This window comes from Moschus berezovskii, chromosome 4 (genome assembly GCF_049115385.1).
Source record: "Moschus berezovskii isolate FMDL1 chromosome 4, NW_MosBer_1.0, whole genome shotgun sequence".
NCBI classification, from domain to species: Eukaryota; Metazoa; Chordata; class Mammalia; order Artiodactyla; family Moschidae; genus Moschus; species Moschus berezovskii.
This window is the reverse complement of record NC_142463.1, coordinates 104,788,180-104,815,288: the sequence shown is the minus strand read 5'-3', so window position 1 is coordinate 104,815,288 and position 27,109 is coordinate 104,788,180. Positions and strand designations below refer to the sequence as shown.

At 39.0% G+C, this 27,109-nt stretch overlaps 1 protein-coding gene across 2 annotated transcripts; it reads right to left on the bottom strand.

The window, feature by feature from the left end:
- Positions 1–252: 252 nt before the first annotated feature.
- On the bottom strand, positions 253–27,103 carry GABPB2 (GA binding protein transcription factor subunit beta 2). Of its 2 annotated transcripts, XM_055404036.2 has the most exons (9): positions 26,966–27,103; positions 23,211–23,350; positions 21,514–21,681; positions 20,773–20,967; positions 18,275–18,413; positions 12,846–12,962; positions 9,875–10,060; positions 5,700–5,830; positions 253–5,582 (listed from the first exon to the last, which is right to left on the bottom strand). In XM_055404036.2, exons 2-9 carry the CDS (start codon positions 23,316–23,318, stop codon positions 5,283–5,285), a joined length of 1,344 nt encoding a protein of 447 aa, XP_055260011.1. In that variant the 5' UTR covers positions 23,319–23,350; positions 26,966–27,103; the 3' UTR covers positions 253–5,282. The 2 variants fall into 2 exon arrangements, with proteins under 2 accessions (XP_055260011.1, XP_055260012.1); XM_055404037.2 differs by lacking the exon at positions 12,846–12,962 and having other exon boundaries at positions 255–5,582.
- Positions 27,104–27,109: the final 6 nt, after the last annotated feature.

Genomic DNA, 27,109 nt, shown 5'->3' with positions numbered 1-27,109 from the left:
ACCGCCCTCCCCCTCAAAAAAAAAAACAACACCCTCCCACCGTTCCATTTTCATTAGTTCAGTTGGATGGGGAAAACTTGCTCTTAAGGTTTATCTGGGACCAGGCAATAGATATGTTTTGCTCAGGAGATGGAAAAAATTTCAGTGACACTTGAAATGGTAAGACTTTGACATTTTATTAAGAAATATCTTTTTATTTTAAATGATAGTACAAAAATTGTATATATAATATAGATTTGTATAGGTGTACATACACATAAATGCTCTCACACACACACACGAACTTGCTCATCAGATTCAAACCCTATTTTATCAAAATCCTAAATAAAAGAGAAGTAGATTTGTTTTCCTAAAATATACTGTACATAAAGCTGTCAGACAACTTGTAAAACTGAAGCTGTTTTGAGAAGCTAAGCACCCCACCTACCCTTTCTCTGGCCTAACACAAGTGGCCTTGGCAGAAGGACAGTACACAGGGCAAAGCCAGAGAAGGGAGCTGTTATTATTACTGCTGATAGAACAAGATGCCTGAAACCAATGAGGAAGCACAGGATATAGAGCATGACCTAGATTAATTCTCAGAATTAAGAGTAAACCACTTAATAAACAGAAAATAATGTGGTGGGGAAGGCAGGGAATAGAAAGAGGAAAGACAAGGCCCATAGATTAGAAATGACCTACTAATTAAGTTCCAGTGCCTGGGAAAGACTCAACGAGATAAGAACAATGGGGTCACAGAAGCAGAGTAGTTAGAGGGGAAGGGGAGGAGGGAGAGACAGGGAATCACAATTTCCTGCCATTAATAAGCCAAACTGCTCTGTAGTACAATCTTGGGATATCACCCCACCTCCTAATCTTAGAGAGGCTTAAAAAAAAAAGGTAGTACCAGAGGTTCAAAGCTACTTAAAGTGAATTCACATCCTTCTTGCTCCTCTCTCTTGGTAAATATGTTGGCACAGGAAACAGAACACTAACTCAGAAGGGGAGAACATAAAATGGAAATAGATTAGAAATTAGAGCAGCACATAGGTGTGCTTGGCTTGTATTCCATTCTAAAACTCCTTTTCTGGCCATACAGAGATGTCTACACAAGGAGCAGAGAATAGGAGGCCATTCTCCAATAAATCTGGACAAAGACTAATTGCCATTCTGGATTAAACTTCTGGGAATAGTTCTCTATATGTCTCAAGTCTTCTAGTTCTGGGGATCCATGATATTGTTTGTTAGGAGAGAGCCACAGAAATTTCTCAAAATGATCTTTTCTTAAAAGGATGAGGTATCTAAACTGGAAAAGCAGATGTATAGAATGTCTGCTCCTTCTGCCACAGACCTTTATCTAGAGTTTATTTCCTATTCAGAAGTATAAGAAATCATGCAAATGTCAGTCAAAACAGCTGCCACAGGAGTGGAAAGGAGGCTTGCTCTGTGGAAAGTCAGCTCCAGTTCTACCCCCAACCCTGCTCTGAAGCTTTCAGTTTACATGATGTCATCACACTATATGCTAAAGAAATCTCTGCAAAGCTAGGTACTGGCTCTCCCTAGGGCCTTACTCCTCAGGTTTCTCATTACTGCCTGTTGAGTGTGCCTCTCAGAAAAGGGCCAAAGTAATGCTTTTTCTTCCTCAGTCCCTTTAATGAATTGAAAAAAAAACCCTCTCTAAAGTGTTTAATGAAATAAAAAATATTTCCAGCTTTTACCAGGTACTTTTTAGAATTGGACCTCAAAACAAAGAGAAAAGTGGGAAAATTCATATGTATTTATAAACATACACAATAATACACATACAGCAAAGGGGTATTAAAAAAAATGCACTGGTCACAAAATACCTAACTTCAACTGGAGAGCCTTCTGGTAAATTCATTTCTTTTACAGCAATATAAAAAAAGAAAGGAAAGTCATTTTCTATGCCACAGATTTCTAGTATTACTGAGCAGACACAAAAATCTTAATAAAGCAATGCTAAAGCTGAAAAAGAGGGCGAGGCAAAGCCAAAAATAATGAAACAGATATGACAGAGAAAAAAGAAAATCCTTTAAGGTGCTGAGTTCAAAATACAGAAAACCTAAAGCCAAGTTCTCTCATATTTCAAGTAAGAGACCTCAACTATGGCATTATAATTAAGAGATCCCACAGAGGTAGTGATAGGAAGGGAATGTCCATCTATACATTTGTAAGTAATTTCCCTGAAGCCGGGAACAAGAACAGAAATATTAAGATTTATTTCTTTCTCTTATTTAGGCGGAAGCTTAAAACCATAATGTTAATGTAGGGTCTAAAATTTCTATATTAATACTGATACTATTAAAGCAGCTTTATTTTAAAATAGGCAGTCATCCTAGGTTTCAGGTTTTTCCTGCTCAAGTACCATCTCTGAAGCACCTGTCTGTTATTTGAGTCTCTGTAATCCAACCTTGCCAATAGGTCAGCTGGATTCCCCAAACCCAGAAGACCGAGCAACATTTTCCCAACTTCCAAGGTTGATCCAGAAAAATATGCAAAATCATATAATGGTACTGCCAATAATGTCGTTAATATTAACTACTTCAAGGGATCCTGACCTACCATTCTCTCTATGGCAATACAACCAGAGATCAAATCCTATTTCCCTTCTCTGGAATGATAAATGGTCTATTCCAGGTAAATAAAAACAAATGCCCTTTTAGTACCCACCCCTTTCCAAACATTGCCCTTCTCTCTCTCCCTAACCTAACCCCTCCTTAAACCCCCTATCTCAGAGACCCCATCATCAAAAATGACTTGGGCTATATTAGATATTTTTCTGGGTGGGAATGATAGGCTTTTACAGAAAAATTATAAGAACCTCTAAACAGCTCCTTCAAACAGTAGGGGCTCTGTATATTCAGAAGGGAGTGCTGGATGGAATCAACCTCCATCAGAAGCTACCTTAGAGAGTATGCTGGTTGGACCTAGATATTTTCTGCAAGGTTAACCTCCACCCCCTTAACAGGAAAGAAAAAAAAAAACAAGGAACTAAAGTTATATATACACCAAGAACACACACAAAACACATCTAAAATAACACTTGGTCCCTCTAAAGTTAAGCTAAAGCTCTGAAATGGAACACAATAGCAGCTTACTGTTAGCACCTGATTCACAAAGGGACTCAGAAAAAGGAAAAACACTGCAAACAGAAACAGGATGATTTGACAGCAGATACCACCATTTTACATTTTACACTCACCCTTACCTAGGCTGCTTCACTGCATTTCTCCACCATCCCCAATGGTGCAGACTAATCTCCGATCATCTGGACAGTGCTCAGTACTTGGTCCATGGAGAAAACCTAGCCAAAGTGGCCCATAACCAAGATTCATTTCAAAACTGATATTTTTGTCTATAAGCCTCTAATAGCCAATTCTTTTTGGATTTCCTTGGTGGCTCAGAGGGTAAAGCGTCTGCCTGCAATGTGGGAGACCTGAGTTCGATCCCTGGGTTGGGAAGATCCCCTGGAGAAGGAAATGGCAACCCATTCAAGTACTCTTGCCTGGAGAATCCCATGGATGGAGGAGCCTGGAAGGCTACAGTCCAAGGGGTCACAAAGAGTTGGACACAACTGAGCGACTTCACTTTCACTTTTCTTTTCACTTTTGTTAAATTTGGATTGGGGAGTTATGTTTACAGTCTATTTTGAGCCCTAAATGATTCTGCACCTCTGGAAAACTGCAGCAAATTACTTCACTAATCAAGGTAAACAGAACCCTGTTAACTGTCACATTTTATTCCAAATTAAAAATACATGTTTTCCCCATGATCGCTAATTAAGAAAACCTTATTCTAAACAGTCATTCAACTGTTTACTTGGCACATCTCCCTCTTGTTCAGTTTGTTCAGTCGTGTCCGACTCTTTGCGACCCTGTGGACTACAGCACACCAGGCTTCCCTGTCCTTCACATCTCCCTCTGGTTGCTTCTAATTTATAACAAAGTTAAGTCCAGGATGATGACCTCTCCACAATCTCTCTCTCTCTCCACCCATATTCCCATTCTTTAAAAAAAAAAAACTCCAAGAAACCCCAGCAATGAAACACTTTCTAAAGTGTCTAGGCAAAAGGAGCAGGCATGGTGGGAGAGAAGAGATTAAGATGACCAAGATCTCGCCAGAATCTTTGGTTCCTTACGTTATGGCACTGGTTGTCCTTATCCCCTCTGCCAACACACTGAGCACCTGTAAAGCACAAAATCTCCACACAAGACCCGACCTTACGAAAACAGAACAGTGTACTCATCCCAGATCAGATGGATAAAAACTATACAACATCCTCAGCCTTCTCTCCTCCTGTCTTTTCTTGCATATGAGTGGATACCATGTAAGTTCCACAGAAAGGCACACTTAGCAAACTCAACAAAATTTTATAAAGTTAAAAAGTTGATATTAAAGCTTGATATTACATAAATGTTTGGAAGCAAGTTGTTCTGACAACAAACTACCCTCCTCATTGCAATTTCATAAAATCTAGCCAGAGCAAAGTTGGTATCTCAAGACCAGACTGTTTCCTAACCCCATGAGCCTCTTTTCTGGCCACTTTCCAGCATCGCAGAGATGCAGTTGGAGGATCTGGGATCTACATACACTTCTCCCACATCAACAAGTTTTCTTTCCTTTCCAGTTTTTAAAAATTCGATTTTAGTTTCTTAAACTGGCATCTGGGCTATGGACACACAATGGATGCAAATTTACTTAGGTGATTTCTTCTCAGTGAAATTAACTCAGGATAGTGGGGAGTGCCTGTCTGTTCCTTTGGAAGCAGAATATATTTCTTTGTCTTCCCCAAAACTTACATCTAATCCCTCCTCCCAATTAGGTTTCTTCCCTAATGGGTACAGATCATAAATCTAAGGCAAAGTTTCAGGTCACTTGATGGTACAACTATTAAAGGCCCTGGGTATGTGCATATTAGAAATATTATTTCAAAAGCTTCTTTTTTATTTTTCAAAATCTTCTGATAGAAAGTCAGTTATTTAAAAAATAATCAGTCCATAACATCCACCTTTCTTTTACCACTATGCTTCAAGCAATGATGTGAGCTGAGAAATCTGGTCCTTATTATTTTGGACCCTCAGAAGATTTGTTCCCTAAATTTGGCTTCGAATTTTCCAGTTGCATGGAGAGCTTTCCTGAGCCCAAGCTGCAGCCTATAGCACTGTACCCTGCTATAATTTTCTTCTTTAGGACATTCTTAATTTTTACACAATGTTTGTCCTCTGTATTTTTTTTTTAAAGAGGAAAAAGATGGACACAGTACAAGTTGTGGCCCTTACACATTAAGTTGAAACAGCTTCCATGGAAACTCCAGTATGAGGCTCTGTGGTCCCTACTGTCCTAGTCACTTCTGTCTCTCTCTCTTCCATCTCCCCCTCTGTGACTACTACAGCATCTACCTCAGCCACCTCTTCAACCATGGCAAAATCGACTCCATTGGGCTGTTGTCGGGCCATGGCCTCTAGTTTGAGGCGGTACTGTTCTGCCTCCTGCTCTTTCTTTAGGAGCTGGTGTCGGTATTCCTGGGCTCTTCGATTAGCCTCCTGGAGTTGCTGCTGAAGTAGCTCTCTTTCAGTGCCTTCCTGTAAAAGTAAACCACAGAGGTAAGGATTCCTAAGAGCAGACAAAAAGAGAAGGGTTCAGGACGTGAGAAGTCTGGCTTTGAGTCTTCGCCTTCTCTCCACTGCTGAGAGCATTACCTTGCTTTCTTCCACACTGTTCGTCATCTCTTCTATCCTTGGTTTCTTAGTCAGTGGCAATTTCTCTGCTTCTTCTGCCTCTTCCTCAATGACAGTCTCCTCTGCAACCTGACCAGCAGGTACAGTTAGAACTATAAGCCAAAGGACACCAATTGGAGGTGATGAATACATAGTAAAACAAAGAGATTTTGCTTACTTTGAATCAGAAAACAAACTAAAACATATTCTCTGATATCTTACTGTTCATATCTCTTCAGATTTTAGAATCAACAGGTAAGGCATGGCTTTGTAGAGAGAAACTGAAAGGATTAGAGGCACTAAGAAGACTTCAGAGGGACTTCCCTGGTGGTCAAGAATCCTTCTTGCAATGCAGCGGATGCAGGTTTGAGCTCTCTTTAGGACACTAAGATCCCATATGACCTGGAGCAACTGAGCCCACATGTGGCAACTACTGAAGTCCGTGTGCTCTGGAGCCTGCATGTCACAATTACTAAGCCTGCACGCTACAACTAGAGAGTTCGTGCACCACAACTAAATATCTTGCATGATGTAATGAAGACCCTATGTGCCATAACTAAGACCCAGAGCCAAATACACATTTTTTAAAAACAGAAAAATACAGACGACTTCAGAAAGGAAGGGCAATGATTTGCAGGTTTGGAAGACATGCAGTTAAGACCCGAGTCTGAAGCTTTTATATAAAAGTGTCTGACTATAGATCAGAAGCTGTGACCACTTAGCTTACAATTCTGCAGGAATAACTTATCTAAAGTAGGTCTAATGTCTTAAATAAGAATTTTAAGAAAACTTTCATGAAAGCAGTTTACCATCAGTTATATCTAATTTAACTAGTTCTCTTCTCATAGATAAGTGAGAAAAGGGTCAACACATATGCACACAACATACAAGATGTACTGCACACCTATCAGAATGGCTAAAATTTTAAAAATAGTGATAACATCCAACACCCAATTCTGGCAAGAATGTGGAGAAACTGGATTATTCATAAATTGCTGGTGAAAATGTAAAATGGTATAGTCACTGTAGAAAAAATTTTTTTTTTTACAAAACTGAACATGTATTTACCATATGACCCAGAAATTGTAGTTTTGGACATTTACCCCAGAAAACTGAAAATTTATGTTCCTATAAAGCCTGTACATGATGAGTCATAACAGCTTTATTCATATATAGCTAAAAGCTGGAGACAACTTAAGTAGTTAAGCAATTAAATAAACTACGGTACATCCATACTATGGGATACCACTCAGCAATAAAAAGAAATGAAGTACTGATACAAACATCAATTTGGATAGACCTTAAGGGAATTATGCTAAGAAAAAAAAACCCTATTTCAAAAGGCTATATACTATATGATCCCATTTCTACAACATTCTTGAAATGACAAAAGTATAATGATAGAGAACAGATGGATTAGTGGTCACCAATGGTTAGGAATGGGGTGGGAAGGGAAGTAGCTGTAGACACAGAGGAGCACAAGGAATCCCTGTGATGGAATCGCTTTCTGTCTCAACTGTGGTGGTGCGCATACAGTAAATTGCACAGAACACAAACTCACAAATGAAGGCAGAGAAAACTGCAAAAAATCTCAAAAAGGTTGGTGGATTGTACCAAGGTAAATTTCCTGTCTGTAATATCTCACTATTTGTATATTTTACAGAACAGTACAATAGGATTCCCAAGTGGCACTACCGGTAAAGAACCTGCCTGCCAATGCAGCAGACATAAGTGACACGGGTTCAATCCCTGGATCGGGAAGATCCCCGGGAGAAGGGAATGGCAACCCACACCAGCATTCTTGCCTGGAGAATCCCATGGACAGAGGAGTATGGCGGGCTACAGTCCATGGAGTCGCAAAGAGTTGAATTACGACTGAAGCGACTTAGCACACATGCACAAAATAGTACAAAATATTTGTACTAATATACAAAATGTTATCACTTGGGGAAACTGAGTGATAGATATATGGGATCTTTCTATATTATTTCTTACAACTGTACATGAATTATCATGTATAATTATCTCAAAATAAAAAGTTAAAATTATATTTAGGTTTTAGGCTGTATTATGATTTTCGTTTAAAGCAAAAATTGATAGCATCAATCGACAGCAGTAGAAAGCATCTTGCTGCTGCTGCTGCTGTCGCTTCAGTCGTGTCTGACTCTGTGCGACCCCATAGATGGCAGCCCACCAGGCTCCTCAGATATCTGTTAAGTGGAAATGGAAGTTTTGTCTGGAATTTAAAATTCCTTACAGTTAATTCACAAAATTTTGGCTTTCCTTCTTTGAGCCTGGTTAAATGCATCTGTAAAAAAAAGTGCAGTTTATCCAGGCAAAATCTCGAAATTTTTTTTTCCCCCCTAGGGCTTTCCCAGTGGTCCGGTGGTTAAAACTCTATGCTCCCAATGCAAGGGGCACGGGTTCAATCCCTGGTCAGGGAATTAAGATCCCGCAAGCCGCAGGACCTTAAATTTTTATTTTTTTCCCTTAAAACAACTCCGATCTTAAAAAAGCAAACAAACAAACAAACAAAAAAACCCCCAAAACTCCGTTCTCATTTACTTAATTCCATTACAAGTAGTCTCTCACCTACTCTGTGAACTCCCCCAAACTTTAAATGATAATGTCCACAAAAACATCAGTAGTATATTTCCAAGTAAAATTCCAAGAACTTATGATACCAAAGCTTGGATTATAAAGGTTTAATTCCTACTCTTTCTTCCCATACTGCAAAGATCCATCAATTCAAATAATTTAAAAATTATAAAATCCTCATAATTATTTAGGCCAACTCAAATTGCTGATGACACAAAAGGCAATGATACCAACCCTCCTTTTTCAACCTCTAGTATTTCTGAGGAATGAAGTTGTAACGTTAGTTTCTCTTTTTTTCAAAAAAAATTTACATAAGTATTTTTTAATAACTAATACATTCAGATGGTTCCAAGATTAAAAGCTATAAAAGCATATACACTGAAAAGCTTCTCTTCCATCTCTAGCTGCCCAGGTGCCCTGCTAGAAGGGAACCAATGTTAAATGATATTTCTGAATGTTCTTCCAGAGACAGTCTAAGTCTACAAATACATTAGCAAATATACACATAAATTTATCCCTTTAAAAAATACAATGTAGCATACTCTACACACTGTCTGTATCTTGCTCTTGTCACTTAAGGTATTTTGGAGATTAGACTATACTGGTATATAAGAATTCTCCTCATTGTTTTTAATACCTGCATAGTATTCCATTTGGAGAAGGCAATGGCACCCCACTCCAGTACTCTTGCCTGGAGAATCCCATGGATGGAGGAGCCTGGTGGGCTGCAGTCCATGGGGTCGCTGAGAGTTGGACATGACTGAGCGACTTCACTTTCACTTTTCACTTTCACACACTGGAGAAGGAAATGGCAACCCACTCCAGTGTTCTTGCCTGGAGAATCCCAGGGACCGGGGAGCCTGGTGGGCTGCCGTCTATGGGGTTGCACAGAGTCGGACACGACTGAAGCGACTTAGCAGCAGCAGCAGCAGTATTCCATTTCAGGAGTAGGGTATACCATAATTTATTTATCCAGTTCCTTAATGACTTCTACTTAGATTCTTTTTAATCTGATGATTACAAATAATGCTGTAACAAATAACTTAGTATATAGGTCATTTCTCTGTGTGTGAATATAGATTCATAGAAAAATAACTTTTTAACCAGAAGGTATGTGCAGCCTATGATACATGTTGACAATTTGCTCTTCAGAGGATGCATTCACACTCTTACCAGTGATTTATAAGAGTGCCTATTTCCCCATACCCTTGACAGCATAGTGCTTTAATGGCATATTGGTGCAGTATTTATACTTCTCTTGCCATAAATGAAATAAATTTTCCTATTTTTAAGAACCATCAGTATTTTCTGTGAACTACTAGTTTGCAATACTTGCTCTTTTTTCTATCAGGTTATTGGTTTTACTCACATATTTTATATATATTAGGAGAATTTGACTGGTTTTGGTTGTTTTTTTTTTTTTCCAGAGATTCTTTGCCCCATCTGGGATCTGGCATTCTCCCATTTTCCCCTAACATGCCCTAATGCTTCATTTTTAGAGGTGTGTTGAGTGTCTAAAATATCTTTTAATAAATAACTGTCCACGTGGGACAACTCACCTTGCTGTCCATCTTGCACAGCCACAATAAACGGCTGGCCAATGCCTCCAGTAGGGATTGTAGTTTGGATATTACCCAGAGGGACTCCATCGGTCACTATGGTGATGACCCTCTGGCTTCCACTCCCCACCACTTGCTGGATTGATGAATCAACGGAATTTCCCTCTATGATTTCTTCTGAATTAGCTAGAGATAACAAAAGTAAACATAAAATTACAGCTTAAAAAATAGGAGTAATTTCAGCCTCCTTGAAATTGATAATATCAGGAATAGAAAAACTTGAAATGCATTAGAACAGTATTTTCTAAAATGTTTTCACTGACATGTTCAGTTCAGTTCAGTTCAGGTCAGTCGCTCAGTTGTGACCAACTCTTTGCGACCCCATGAATCACAGCACTCCAGGCCTCCCTGTCCATCACCAGCTCCCAGAGTTCACTCAAACTCATGTCCATCGAGTTGGTGATGCCATCCAGCCATCTCATTCTCTGTCGTCCCCTTCTCCTCCCGCCCCTAATCCTTCCCAGCATCAGAGTCTTTTCCAGTGAGTCAACTCGTCGCATGAGGTGGCCAAAGTATTGGAGCTTCAGCTTCAGCATCAGTCCTTCCAATGAACACCCAGGATTGATCTCCTTCAGAGTGGACTGGTTGGATCTCCTTGCAGTCCAAGGGACTCTCAAGAGTCTTCTCCAGCATCACAGTTCAAAAGCATCAATTCTTAGGCGATCAGCTTTCTTCACAGTCCAACTCTCACATCCATACATGACCACTGGAAAAACCATAGCGTTGACTAGACGGACCTTTGTTGGCAAAGTAATGTCTCTGCTTTTTAATATACTATCTAGGTTGGTCATAACTTTCCTTCCAAGGAGCAAGCGTCTTTTAATTTCATGGCTGCAATCAGCATCCGCAGTGATTTTGGAGCCCCAAAAAATAAAGTCTGACACTGTTTCCCCATCTATTTCCCATGAAGTGATGGGACAAGATGCCATAATCTTTGTTTTCTGAATGTTGAGCTTCAAGCCAACCTTTTCACTCTCCTTTCACTTTCATCAAGAGGCTTTTGAGTTCCTCTTCATTTTCTGCCATAGCATATCTGAGGTTATTGATATTTCTCCTGGCAATCTTGATTCCAGCTTGTGCTTCTTCCAGCCCAGCGTTCCTCATGATGTACTCTGCATATAAGTTAAATAAGCAGGGTGACAATATACAACCTTGACGTACTCCTTTTCCTATTTGGAACCAGTCTGTTGTTCCATGTCCAGTTCTAACTGTTGCTTCCTGACCTGCATACAGGTTTCTCAAGAGGCAGGTCAGGTGGTCTGGTATTCCCATCTCTTTCAGAATTTTCATGTTAGTTTTCACTAAAGACCAGTTCTAGGTACAAATAAATTTTCAAAATGTTTGTTTAAATATGCTTAAATTTTTGTTTTTATTTTGTAGTTTAAGTATCAGAGACCCTAATAGACAAATGAGCATTGTGACTCTCTGATAGAAAATAAGATATGCTGAGTTTCCCCAACATACTTGATCTTGGGACTCCTTTTTCAGGAAGTATCTTGAAAGTCTAGATAAATCTACAGAGACTAGAAATATAACTATAAATTAGAGTAGACCTATTTCTATAAGAAATAAAGGCATTTAATAGAGAATTAACAAAATAACATGTCAAGAAGTCAAAACACTAAAGAAGTTTGATAGATAAAAACAGGTGGCTTCTCCCATCTGACTGATCAACAATAACATTAATAGCAATGAACACTATTTACTATGGGCCAGGTACCTTTCTATTAATAAGAACTTTACATGTATCACATTGAATAGAGATTTTCACTTTGGTTAGTCAAATATCCCCAGTAACTATTAGGGGAAACAGCTCCTACTACTATGAAATTTCTGTATCTAAAGAGTCACAAGGAGACGTTTGCAACAGGGGTAGGGACTATCCATATGAGATGCATTCAGGCAATTTAATGGAAGTAGAGCATTCACACTTCTTAGAAGCAAAGAACAGTTAAATGTTAGAGCTGAAAGGACCCTGATAGATAATCTAATCCAACTACCATGTCAGAGATGAGAAGACAGACCTGAAGAAGTCAAATGATTTATCCAACATCAAACAGCAAATTACAAGAATTAACAAGCACAAGTTTAATACGTTGCTTTTTCCTCTGCCATGCTGCTCATTCATACACATCTGAGTAGAGATCTTTATGGTTGGTACCAGTTGGAAAAATAGAATTGGAGGAATGTTCTCAGCATCCAAATGTCTATGGCAGAAAGAAATCAACAATCTGCTTTCATTTATGATGGAGCAGATTGCCAGAGGGCTCCAGAAAGATTCCTAGATGACTATTTACCCCTATCTATAACTATTTGCCTCTTACCTATATGAAGTCTTAAACCTTTTCCCTGGAGGCCACTAGCTCTTGCTAAGGGACCTGAAACCTTTCTGTTTTAAAATCAGAAGGGCACTATACAGGATTTATCTCCAAAAATCCATTGGGAATGCCAAAATAACATCTCCAGTGAAACGAAGCACGCCAACCTGGGGTACACAGGATGTAATAATGAGCGAGGTAGCAGTCCCATGTATTTTGATGCTTTGATACACCAAGATATCTAGGCTGCTATTTTGAATCATTCTATGATAGTATCAGTCAAAACACAACATAGAGTATTTCCAAAACTGCTATATAAGACTAAACATTTCAATCTGATATAACTCGAGTCAGTGCAAACAAACTTGAAGCTGCTAGAATACAAAGGAGTAACTTACTCATTCTCTGATATTATTCAGCTGACTGATTGTATCACTTAGTGATTTTTCATTCTGATGCTCAGTGACTCTAGATCCCTTTATCCTAGTTGTCTCTAATCATAATTCTTTAACATTTCACGGAAATTAAATCTGCTGGAGAGTTGAAAACAAAAGAAGAAATGGTGATTCACTCAGCAGATATCCCTTACCTACCTGTGGCTCTGTGTGAGTTGGAAAGGGGGGCTGATGCCTCAGCAAGAGCTGCAAGGGTGGCCAGCACTGAGGTGGTAGAATTTGAGAAGTGTACTGTTGAGGAGGCATGGGGGTCACCTATTTTGGTAAAAAAGGCAAATGAGGTCCAGTGGAGAGAATAAATAGAGATGAACTAAAATGGCTTATTAAATCAAAATCTCAGCTTTTCCTTAATCTTGCTTTCTAATACAAACTTATATAAACCGATTATCATGGTGTTAAAACTCTTAAGGTTTAAAGTTTTCCTTTAAAGTGGATTAAGATAATACGCTTGGTATAGGGCCATTACATTCTCTTCATCTGATCATTCTCTTGGCACTGTCAAGGCTGAGCATCAGCAGCTAAAACACCAAGAGTTCCAACCACTCCCAAGGCTGGCTGTACAGAGCTCTTCTTGGCAGCAGGCAGTAAGCATACAGAGCATGCCTCACCCCATGCTCGGCAGTGGTGAGGGAACAGGCCCCTCCTGGGCTTTAGTCAGCCTCTTCTATTCAGCAGCTAGAGAGGTGAGAAGACTAGGACTGACCTCAAGGGCAAGGACAGTTAAAAATCTGAAGTTTCACATTTTGATTGTCAAAGGATAGTACAATTAATTGATGCTAAAAAATAACAGTTAATTAGTTATGTCATGATGTGTTATTTAAAAAAACTTTGTTCATAACCTTTTCCTCTAGCTATGTGATATACTTACAGCTAAGTTCCAAGAGGGAAGTGCATTAGATCTGGCAACAGGCATGCCTAATTTTATGAACCTAAAGTATTACTCAACAGTTTTGCATAAATCCAACTTTTATAACATGAATTGCATTTCCCAAAGTCTTTCACTATAATTTTAGAGATAACTTATTGTACCAATTGCAAATTAACTGCCACTGGGCTCCAAATCCACCTTCCTTTGCCATGCCTTGTGATACTGAAGCTGAATCCTATAAATATTTCCTGTCATCTGGTAGGAGATTAAGTTTTATCACATAGAAGTGAATGCTCCCCATACTGGCTATTCCTATATTCTTTAGAGTTCTCTTCACCTCTTAATAGTTATCCATGGTTACTAACAAGTCTTTTGAAATTAAGTTTATACATTATATATTTATAATATATATTTATTGTATATATATAAATATTTCTTACATATGTATAATAAAATTATGTATAATTAAACTATACCACACATAATTTTGTCTCCTGAATGAAATGGACTGATACACTTCTCTTCTTTTTTTAAAAAAAATAATTAGCTAATTTTATTTATTTTGGCTGTGCTGGGTGTTCATTGTTACATAGGCTTTTTTCTGGTTTCAGGGAGCAGGGGCTACTCTCCAGTTGTGGAGCATGGGCTTCTCATTGTGGTGGCTTCTCTGGTGTGGAGCATGGGCTCCAGGGCATGAGGGCATCCACAGTTGCAATTTCTGGGCTCGAGAGCACAGGCTCAATTAGTTGTGGGGCACGGGCTTATTCTGCGCCATGTACGAACCCATATCTCCTGCACTGGCAGGCAGACTCTTTACGCCCGAACCACCAGGGAAGCACTAAATGTACTCTTACTTTTTGTTTTCCCAATAACATACCTTAAAAAAAGTCAGTTATCTGTAAAATACTTTCAAAGCTTTTGGATGATGACTGTGGGAATGAAGATAAGCGTGGAGAAAATAATGATGTCATTATTTTAATTCTCTCATACGCAAGGAACCAAATGGTCTTAGTGAAACAGAGTGCATGACCTCCAGAAAGAGCTTGTGTCAATCTAATGACCTTGCAAGAGCAACATTAGCTACAGCTTATACTCTTAATTTTCTTGCTTAGTTCATGTTTTTCTTATCACTCAGACTATCATACCAAGTGCTGACATAAGAACTCACAAATGAAACAAATAAGGATCAAGCAAGTTTTAGATACATCCCTCATGGAGGTTGGAATGTATGTGACAGTAAGTCACTAACAATAAAAAATACACTATTATTTTATCACAGTTAAAACACACACAGACAAACACACAAACAAGGCTGTTATACCTAAAAGTTCAAGTAGGACAAATCAGGTAGGCCACCAAGCTAAAGGAGACTACTTGTGTAGAACTGCTTCATGAGAAAAGCATTATACACCTTTTAGCACATGATGATTCCAACCTAAGGGTTTTGTTCTCCCTCTGATTCAAACATAATGAGTCACCCAACTTCTCTTCAATAACAAGAAGAAGAAAGAACATTTGTGAAAAATTAGGTTTAGTATTCTGACAGAATACTAAATTGAAAAGTTGAAACTGAAAAGAGATGATACAAATGATCTCGTTAGACTTATCCCAGAGAGTTCTAGGAAAATAAAGGACTTTATTGTTAAATAGTGCTAATTGCTTCGTTTTAATACAAGACCCCCATCAAATGAAGTGAAATGTGCATGGCTGCTGTTGTTTTGGAAGGAAAATGGCATTTTTAGTGACAATTTGTTACCTACTCAGAATGTGGCTTATATAAATAAACTCTTCAGATCAGGATTTAGGGGCATGTGCTATGGTTGGCTAGGCAGTCTCACCAAGTCAGTGAAAACTGGTGGTGGTGGTTTAGTCGCTAAGATTCAGAAAAATTAAGTAATTTGCCCAGAGTCATGCAGACAGTGAATGTCAAGAGCCCAGATCAGAACCTAACTGTCTGATTCCAAAGCTTTTACTCTTTATGAACCAATACAAGGCAATTCGTACTTGACTTCGGAGTGCATCTCACGATTCTACAGAAAAAGGAAATTTACTTTCATAACTCTGTTTTGCCCTGATTAATATTTAAGTTAGTCTGCCTTCTCCAGTCACTGCAGTTTGATGGTGGCACTGATGATAACTGATATCTTTAGTCACAAATAGAAAATTGAAAGCAATCTTTACAGTCTGGATTTGGGTATCAAAAATATCCACCAAAATGACAATCCTAGGATACTTACAGTTAATTCTTAAAAAAAAAATTTATATATTTATTTTATTTTTGGCTGTGGTGGGTCTTTGTTGTTGCGTTCAGGCTTTTCTCCAGTTGCGGCAAGCAGGGGCTACTCTTCGTTGAAGTGCATAGGCTTCTTACTGTGGTGGTTTTTCCTGTTTCAGAGTATAGGCGCTAGGTGTGTGGGCTCAGTAGTTGCAGTTTGGGCTCAGTAGTTGTGACTCCTGGGCTCGAAAGCACTGGCTCAGCATTTGTGGTGCACAGGCTCAGTTGCTCCACAGCAAGTAGGATCTTCCTGAACCGGTGTCGCTTGCATTGCAAGGCAGATTCTTAACCACTGGACCACCAGAGAAGCCCATTCTCAGTTAATTCCTAAAAATATTGTTGAATGATGGGAAACAAGAGGGCTTCTCTACCATTCAGGAAAAGAAAATCCTTAAGCCCAGTTCAACAACAGAACCTGAATTTGACTTAGAACTTTTCTCCTTTCTTTAATCTGCACTGATAGGCCAGTCCCCTAAAGGGAAACAGCTAGGTAGAACTGCTTCATGAGTAGGATGACACTGGAGAGATCAGCTCTAATTATGTGACGGTTCAGCAATTTCAATTTGCTGCTGTCAACATATAGAAGAGAAAAAAGAAGTAGGTTTGCCAGAAGCAACAGGACAAGCATTATATAGGTCCACAGGAACCAAGGCTATGAATCTCTATGCTGCATGCCTTCAGCTTTGCTTTCATTTCAGATAAGAGTCTGGAGAATTTCAGTAGTTAGACTAAAGACTTAATTCTAGCCCATGTTGTAAACATGTTATTTTATTGGCTTCTAAAAACTTTTGAATTAAAAAAACACTTGCTCTAATTAGTGTGGCCTGAACCACAACAAACCCAAATGGCTGTGAATATTCTGATTACATATATACATATATTTAAGCTAAACTTTTTGAATCATTCAGCTGAAAACTAAACCATAATTTTAAGACAGTTGATAGCTTATAAAATGAAGGGCACTACTGCCCCCTCGTGGGCATGAGAGAGTCAACTTTCACTGAGAAGTTAAACATTTTCATTCAACATTAGCTATTACTGAAGCCCTGCTATAAAATGGGTACTGAAATACAAAACCTCAGTCTCACCACAACCTCATGAGGTAGATTATCATATTCTAATTTAAAATATAAGCACAAAAGGCTTAGGGAAATAAGTAGTATTTCTAAGGTCAAGTATCTTAGTCAATTAATAAATCAGTATTTGAAAGCAGTTCTGGAATGCAAAAACCTTTGTATACTGTGTATCTATTCTTTCTAGTTTATACTGCCTCTCAATAATAATACATCAGTCAAGATCTTCCTCTGGTATTTTACAAACAACTATGAACACAGTTGCAATTTTTAAATGAAAATCGGAAACAGAAAAAGAAACCAAGGGTCAGTAGGAACATTTATTTAAACAAGGACATAATTTCTCTCATTGTAAAATAAATATCTGTAAGGAGATGTTGAAAATAAATTTGATTTGCTCCTTTTTATTTAAAAAAATTTATTATAGTTAATTTACAATGTTGTCTCTGCTGTATAGCAAAAGTAGATTTGCTCCTTTCTAGATAGATATTTTATTTTTATTTAAAACATAAACACTGTGTACTGTGTACTGGTGGTACAGTAGATAAGACTCTGCCTGCCAATGCAGGGGACATGGTTTGATCCTGGGTCCGGGAGGATCCCATATGCTGCAGAGCAACCAAGCCTACTAAGCTAGTGCTCCAGAGCCCATGAGCTGCAACTCCTAAGCCCACACGCAGCAAGCGCTGAAGCCCACACACTTAGGGCCTGTGCTCCTCAGTAAGAGAAAACACCACAATGAGAAGCCTGTGCACCCAACTAAGAGTAGCCCCCACTTGCCACAACTAGAGAAAGCCTGAGCAGCAACAAAGACCAGAGCAGCCAGAAATAAATAAATTAAAACAAACACCTGTAAGTGTCAAAAGAGCAACACCAAGGGCTTTCTTTGCTACACTGTTGTTTTATATGTTCTCAAGAACAAATCAGGACTCTTAAACTTTAGTCGAATAACCATACTTACCTCTTGTATATCAGCATCCAACAACCATTTATGTTTATTTTCTTGTTACTGATTTAGACTATAAATATTTAACTATTTTCCTTAGCAGTACCATATTAAAGCACCTTATATTTTCATTTTGGGGGTCAGACATAACCCTTCAACAGATTAATCTGTAGAATATTTTACTTTTAACACAGTTAAGCATTTATGTATAATCCTAAAGTATGATCTTCCCTTCCTCCAGAAAGAATAAAGCATTAGTTTTAAAATCTATTATAAATCTTCCATTTGGGGAATATTTTAATAAAGGAGGGGATATCAGACAGAGTATCTAGTCATCTTATTAAAAAAACCTGGAATTCGGTTCATTTTAAGTCTAAAATAAATGTCACATTCTCAGAACATCACCTGAGGTTGTCTTGGTGCTGGCTGAAGAAACAAGGCTTGTGAGGTTGACAACTTCTCCTGATGTGAAGATGAACGGGGTAGCCATACTCACAGGGTTGGCTCTCTCGGGATTAGCATTCACCTGATTCTGCATAGCTTCCTATAAAACAACACAAGATATTTCAAAGTAAGAACACTTACTAACTAGCCTCAGTTATACAGTTACTGAACAGCCATGCCCCCTCCCCGCTCAATGCTCTGTCAAGCAGAATTAGTTCCGGCACACAATGTCCTAGGGACCACAGAGTTCTCATTAACACTACTGTTTTTTTCTCAGACCAGGGCAACAGATAGCTTAGATTGCTTTCCCAATTATTTTTACCTTAAAAAAAAAAAAAAGGTGTATATTTGCAAAAGCTTTTAGACAATTCACTTAACCTCTCTGGACACTGGTTTTTAACTTGAAAAATAAAAGGGGTAGCCTAAAAAGGAATTTCCAGCACTAATATTCTGTGATCAATTATGTACAAGACATGGTGCTAGCTGAAGATCCCTGCAGAGAATCTACAGAGAACAATATTCTCCAGAGTTTTGTCCAACTACTTATTCCATTCTGCCACTGAGGAAATCCCTAAGAGAATATATAACAAACAAATAAATGAGTGCCAGATTTTAAAGGCTATTTCCATACACTGCATTTTTGCTTTCAGGGATAACTGCACAATTTTGGTATAAAGACGCTTATCTTTCTTTTTTTATCTTCATAAGTAGTTTTCCACAAACATGATTACTACTTTAAAAAGTCGAATTATAACACTGCTCACTCTAAACAAGGAATTGAAAGCTGAAGTGGGTAACTGGTCTATAGGGAATCATACATCAGAAAAAAACAAACCACTGAAAATACAGCAGACATGGCTATTTTTTTTTTTTAACATACAACTATCCCTTTGCTATGAGTTTCAACTGAAGCAGATTATCCATTCTCTGGTTACCTTCTTGAACCTGCCCCTTCTACCCTCCATTATCACTTCCTTAATTCTTGGGCTTCCCTGGTGGCTCAGAGGTTAAAGCGTCTGCCTCCAATGCAGGAGACCTGGGTTCAATCCCTGGATCAGGAAGATCCCCTGGAGAAGGAAACGGTAACCCACTCCGGTATTCTTGCCTGGAGAATCCCATGGACAGAGAAGCTTGGTAGGCTACAGTCCACGGGGTCGCAAAGAGTCGGACACGACTGAGCGACTGAACAGAACAGAACAGAATTCTAGCCCTCATTGACTCTTGCCTGGCCTAATGAAAGTCACTAGATGGTGAAGAATCTGCCTGCAATGCAGGAGACACAGATGTGATCCCTGGGTCGGGAAGATCCTCTGGAGAAGGGAATGGCAATACACTCCAGTATTCTTGCCAGGAGAATCCTGGAGACAGAGGAACCTGGTTGGCTACAATCTGTGGGGTCAAAAAGAGTCGGACACGACTGAGCAACTAACACTACTACTACTATATGGTTCTTTGGCATTGTCTTCTCTCAAGTCAGTGTACCACACGTCAGACAATCACCTTTAAAAAAATCTTCTCATGTCAATCCTATATTTAAAAGCTTCTATTGGAACACCACAAAACAGTCCACACTCTTGCACACCATGGAACACCCCTATGTTCAGAACTCAGCCTTTCAAGTCTTAGCTCCTGCCACTCCCAAACTCTGCTTCTCTTGACCAATCTCTAGGCACAGAACTATTAATACTTACTCTTTCCTGATCATTCCATGCCCTTTCACACCTCTGTGTCTTTGATTTGCTTTTTCTAGCCTAGAATATCATTTTCTCACATCTCTGCCTAATGATCCTTCAAAACTCAGATCAGAGTCTACATATACTTTGATCTTTGCCTTAAGCATGATCAAAACTCCCTCCCGTAACACCTACCAGGTATCTGTTTATTATCATAGTGTTAAATCAGTATAGTATTGTACTGCTTTATATTTTGTCTTTACCTTCATTATGCTGTAAACACTCCAAGGACAAGGCTATGCCCTATTAATTTTTGTATCTCTCATCCTGTTATTTCCTGATATGCACATACTGGCTTAAGAAATCAATGGATGATATCATTACAGCTGATTTTTAATTCTGAGATAGTTTCCTTACGACTCAATATGCTTTAGAGCTATGTTCTATCTCACATCAGTTGATGTATGTTTATAAAACATAAAGAGGCTTTTCATATTATCCCAAGTCAAGCTTAATTAAAAAGGGAAATTTTCATGGAGAAAAAAAAATTCTAAAGCCACACATAAATCTTATTTTTGTACTGGTCACAACATTGCTCTTCAATCACCACGAATAATTCAGGGCTTTACAGAATTTTTTTTTAAGATACTAATGACAATCACAAGATTGAGACATAATGAAAGTACTACTTTGATAAGATACAGAAAATTCAGTTTTGATTCAGCTCCTACAAAAAATCCTTAACTTCAGCTAAAGTATACTGCGGTGGTATAAAAAGAACAGTACCTGAAGGATGACCAGAATCTCAGCATTGTTCTTCTCCAGGGCTATGTCAAAAGCAGATTTATCAAACTTGCTGAAAGCATGGACATCAGCTCCATATTTGATAAGCAGCTCTACAACGTCTCGATGGTGGTGCTCTGTGGCCCAGTGCAAAGCTGTCATCTTTAGCATGTCCTTGGCGTTCACATCTGCACCATTCTGTCATAAAAAAGTAATTTTTCAAAGAGATACTGGTTATAGTAGCACAGGTGCAATATCCCATCACCAGATACCGAGGATTTCCATAGTGATTACACATACTCAAATTTAGAAATGTTTAAGAAATATCAAAGGGAAAAACATGTCTAAAATTCTCATGCATGCTGACACACACAATGCCTTAAACGAGAGGGTCTTTTAAGGACATCACTGGGAAATTATAACAGATGGGAGAGGAAGGGGAAAAGAACAGATTTTTGTTGCATTTATTAACAGTGAGCTGAGTGCCTGAAAAAACAGGCATAAGAGCGAAGAACACCTGCAGAAGAAGAATGAAGAAAAATCAATAGTCTGTTTAGCCTTCAAAAGATTAGAAAATAAAATACTCATAGCTATGATGACTCTTGAAAGAGCTACAACTCAGTGCTATAAACCGTCCTAAATTTAATCTTTCCCAGCCTAGTTTCCTAATGCCTGTTGAAGTAAGAAAATAGGAAGGTTATTTGTCTTTTTCACAATACAGACCCGCCACTATTCTTGCTTTACCCTAACAAGCAGTTCCACGATGTGTGCATGTCCATCCGCTGCAGCCATGTGCAAAGGGGTCCTGTCCACTTTGGTCCGTGCATCCCTGCTGACTCCTGCTCGAAGGAGCACTTCTGCTGTGGAATAATGACCATACTGGGCTGCAAGGTGAAGGGGTGATGTTCCAAGCTGTGGGGAAATAATACGCATTTAATATCAACTGTGTGCAAAGTCCTAAATCATTACTGGAGGGATACAAATGAAGAACAGGAGAAGCCTAGGTTCCTGTCCTTGGAGAGAGAATCTGGCTGGGCAGATAAACTGAAGAAATGATTTAACTAAAATTAATATACTAATGGACACATAAACATACTATCAATTAATAAGTGCTAAGTATAATGGCTTTAAGTCAGGTGGACTTAACAGGTAAAATTCCATAAAGGGTACGATTTTAAACAGGGCTTGCTGTTGCTGCTAAGTCACTTCAGTCATGTCCGACTCTGTGTGACCCCATAGATGGAAGCCCACCAGGCTCCCCTGTCCCTGGGATTCTCCAGGCAAGAACACTGGAGTGGGTTGCCATTTCCTTCTCCAATGTGTGAAAGTGAAAGTTAAAAAAATAGAAGAGAGCATATTGAGTCAGGAACATGGGGGCATAGGCAGGTTCAAAACAATTCTTGAGAAAAGGGCAAAAACTAGAAAGTGACATGTGAAATTTAGGGTGCAAATCTAATTGGTTGAAATAGAAGTCTGTTACCACAGTAAAGCAAAGCAGAAAGACTGATGAGATGAACAGCCAAAAAAAAAAAAAAGATTAGCAATAGTGTGTCAATAGCAATAAACAAGTCTGCATCATCTCACAGTAAATACTGTTACTGTCAGAGTTATCTATCAGCATCCATTTGGGTCAGAGATCTATCCCTTTCTTTGGGTTATGTTCTTTAATTTAAAACCTATTTCATTTATTCTTTGCTGTTCATATATTCAGTCTCTCTGCCTGACTGGATTTAACTCACATTGTGCTTTTCAAGTCCATTTATAGAAATGTTAATCTCCTGGGTTTCCTTTCTTCCTTTTTGTGAAGTGTTGGCCTCTAAAGTTATGAATTAATCATCTCAGAATAGAAGACACTGCTTATTGAATTGTTAAAATTAGGCAATGCTAACAAAATCTATGAATACTAAGCAAGCCCATGTAATAACCTAGACCTGGAACTTCTGACACTCTGCTCACCAAGCTGATTGTTCGAACTCATGAAATTACACCTTCCTCTTTAACGTTTTTTAACAGTGAAAAAGGAAACAAAATGGTTAGGCTATTCCTTATTAATGAGGACATTTTAGAGAAAAGGAAACCAGGAGTTTATTAGTTTAGAAATGCACTCTTAGTATACTGATTTTGTTTAATTTCTAGCTAATTACAGAAGCCTATAACCCAAGTACACTCCAGAGAAAAGTAAACCTTTTAGACAATACTCTAAAAAACATTATAGAAAATTACAAGTACATAATACCTTACAATTACCACCTATCTATCCACAGGAGATTTGTTCAATTTGGAAAACTAAAAGAAAAAGAAAACCATGTATTCAGATGAGACAAAGATAATGAAACTTGTAGGGAGACTGAGGCAGAAAGACAATAAAAAATCAATTCAGACTATTTAGTCTTTAAGAAAAAGGCTAACAGCACACACTGGGAATAATTAAGAAAGCTTACCCAGTCTGTGGTGAATGGGGCACCATTTGCCATCAATGTTCTCACTTCATCATCTTGGCCTTTTCTTGCTGCTTCTAGCAACCTCTTCCCTAAGTCCACCAAAGACATCTTTATACATAGGAACACAAATTTTCAGGAAGCTGTAACTCAAACACAAGGAAAGATGCATGTAAAAATGTTTTTAGAAGACCTCTTGTATTAGAATATATGTAATATACTTCTCAAGTGGACTATCTGATAAGGCACTTCTTTTCTACTTCAATACGAACTGTCAGGCATTTGCAAAGTTTCAGGCCCTAAACTGTAGTTCCCTCATGTTCAATCTCCAGTAAAATACTTTGAAAATACATGAAACACATTGCTGCCTTTCTAGCTTAAAGACTCAATAAAACAGCATTGCATCCCTTCAAAATAACCATGGGTAGAAATAATGTGTTACACGAAAAAAAAAAATGAATAGACAAACCAAGGATATTGAGACTCGGGTACGTAGAGGACACTTTTTCAAAAATGAACAGAGACGTCACTGCACCTGTCAGAGGTGTCTCAGCAACACCTAGAGTGTTTTTTAGAGTCATCAATTTGGCCAGATTATATACTTTGTATAAAAGTACAGTTATGTCTAAAATCATTACAGTTTTTCACTTAATAATGCTGGCATTATTAAATTTTTGTGAAAGCTCACAGTAAAATAAAAGCATCTGAGTACGAGAGTTTTTTCCTTCCTTGTAAAAGGCATACAGTCAACTCCCCGTCATTCAAAGAAAAAAAAGGACTTCCCTGGTGGTGCAGTGGATAAGAATCTGCCTGCCAGTGCAGGGGATGTGGGTTCAATCCCTGGATCTGGGAAGATTTCACGTGCTGGGGAGAAACTAAGCCTGACCACCCGTGGGATGGAGCACCCTGGAGCCTGCGCCAACCAGGAGAAGCCATCACAAGGAGCAGCCCATGCACCACAACAATGAATAGCTCCCGTCTGCACAACTGAAGAAAGCCCAAGCGTAGCATTGAAGACCCAGCACAGCCAAAAGAAAAAAGGCTGCTGTTAAACACATGAAATCAAAGGCAATAAATGGTGGAGATTGTCTTAAAAAAAATGACCATTTAAATTGATAGTTGTTGTAAAGTAAATTAGAAATGGGCCTGGGTATAAATTCAGAGATGCACAGGATACTGAGAAGCTCCTGTATGCAATGCAGAATTGTCTGAATGGTCTATAATCACCACACATCACAGATTTTCCAACAAGTGAGGAAATGGCTGTTCTGGATAAATCTAATTTGTATTATTTATTTGCTTTCATCTTGTACTTTTTTGTCTTAGTTGCTCTGTGGCATATGGAATCTTCCTGGACCAGGAATCAAACCCGTGTCTCCTGTATTGACAGGCAAATTCTCAACCACTGGACCACCAAGGAAGTCCCTATAAACTTTTCTGATAAAATGAGTGGTGATACTAATAACTGTGATTTTTAAATATTGCATAAAATACATCAACATTTGGATGATGGGCATTATTTGGTGAACCAATATTTTTCAAATGAACCATATATGTCACAAAATTATGCTCAGGTAAAAAGGGTCATTCAAAATGAAAGCAGATCAATGGGTTTTAAGGTAATCAAGTATAAAACATTCATTGACATGGTTTCAGATTCCTCATTGCAACTAACTTTTAAGAAATTGCTACTTGTTGGGTTTTTGTGTAACATAGAAGAATAATAATCACCATTACCTGAACAAGCTATTAAAACACTCCTCTGGACTTCCCTGGTGGTCCAGTGGTTAAGAATCTGCCTGCCAATGTGTTATATCTATATATAAAAAAGTATCACCAAGCCCTAAACACTTTCAATCCCTGGTCAGGCAACTAAGATCCTGCCTCAAGTCACACAGCACATTCCCCCACCTCCCCCTCAAAAAATGAAAAACAAAACAAAGCCTAAAACACCTCTACGATAACTGATCACAAAGGGAAAGAACGTCCTACACGGGAATGTTGAGAAATGTTGACATGCAGCAGATTAAATTCTCCTAATATTGAAATTTCAGTTCTATTCTCCACCACAAAAAAATATGCAGTTGTAGGCTGAGGTATCTGGTTAAGGAGATACCTCGTTTGCTTCACATTCCTGGGAAGCTGATACTTCTGGAAAACAAGATCCTTTAATTAAGTTGATTTTAATCCCACTGCAACTGGTGTCCTTAGCACCTGAACTCTTAACAAAATATTTTTGAGGCATCAATTTTGTCCACTACAGTCTGCTTTCATATATATGTCAATTTTATTACTTTTCTTCAATCATATTTACAAGTCTGTGTATCAGCACCTCTAAATGACAAGTGACCCAAATGTTTCATCCCATTGTTTTAAACAGGCCACCAAAAACCTTATTTCTTATTATAAATTGTAGTTAAACTTTGGGCTCTGAATGTGAATAGGCTGTTGCATTAATCATTTGATAGAAAAGAAAAGTTTCCTAGATATGTGTTCAAGGTTCTTTCCTCCCCTTATGCTCACTCTTTGCTTTTAAGTTAAAAGTAAATGTGTTTTTAAAATGATGGCATTTTTCGGGGACTATGTGTCATTCTCCCATATACCACCAGATGAGAGATGCAGCCTAAGGATAAAAGACAGTCTAGGCACTTCTGAGCTCCCTTGATTACTAAAAACAAAAGGAAAACATTCTCCCTTAGTGAATGAACCTCCACTTTCCCTACTGATCTAACTCGCCTTCCAAAACTTTGGAGATTAATAAAATAGCAGAGCATCCACTTCCCCTCCCAAACGAACACACAAGAATTTTCAATAAGTATGTTTTAATAACTGATGAAGTGCTTGAGCTCTTCACAACAACGTACTCTATTGCAAGAGAGTAATTTCGCTTATTGATAGAAAAATTTAGGTGGGGCACTTCTTTCACTGTTATCAAAGCACATATGAACATAGATGCTTAAGAACATCTCTTGTGGACTGGGTGAATCAAAAGGTACAATGAAAATACAGTCTCAGATGGCCAAAAATGTTAAGTTGCTGAGGGTAAATCATAGAATGTCCTTTTCTATAGATGTTTTAAAAAGAGAGATGAGAGAGAAAGGTCCTTCTGGAAAGGGAGAGAAGGGGATGATGTCTGCTGGCTCAAGAAAATCTGTGAGAAAAGGAGAATGATTAGGGAAGGAGAAATGGAATTGAAGAGTCCATGATCTGAAGACCTTTTTCTATTGGACACGTCCCCACTGCTCCACCAGCTGTACAAATAACTGTGCAAGAACTGGAGGCGGAGCCCTCACTGCTCCTGCTCAGATTACTGAGCTCATTAATAATCTTTAGGCTAATCCTGGGATCAGAGAATTAGGGAATCCTTTTTCTCCTCTATTGCAGCGATGTTCAGTCTTTCTGCCAGAAGGGTCAACTAGGGACCGGGAGCCAGGGTCTCAGCCTCGAGGGCAGCCCCCGGCCGGCGAGCCGCGCTGCCCCCTAGCGGTCACCTCTGCGGCCTTGGCTTCCCTCGGTCCAGCTCCCCAGCCCCAGGTCTTACACCCACCCCCTTCTTCACCTCCCAGTCCCCTCCCCTTCCTCCCGGCAGCATCCCCTTCCTCTGCTTCCCGCAGCCGCCCCCGCTCCAGCGAGGGGGCGCCGCTCCGACTGCACCGAGAAGTTCGGGGCCGATCTGGGAAGCCGCGCAGCTTTTCGCGGCAGTCTCCCTTCCAGCCCTGACGCCCCCTCGAGCCCATGCATCTCTGTTTCCCCCTCACCTCCTCGTCCGGGACGTTGCCGGCTGTGCTTTCACCGAGCCTGCCAGTTTTGTCCTCTTTTCCTTTTCTAGTTAAGACTCCCTGTCATGGACGGTTGCTTTTTGGCCTTTTCACATATGCATATTTTGGGGGCCTTTAACCCCC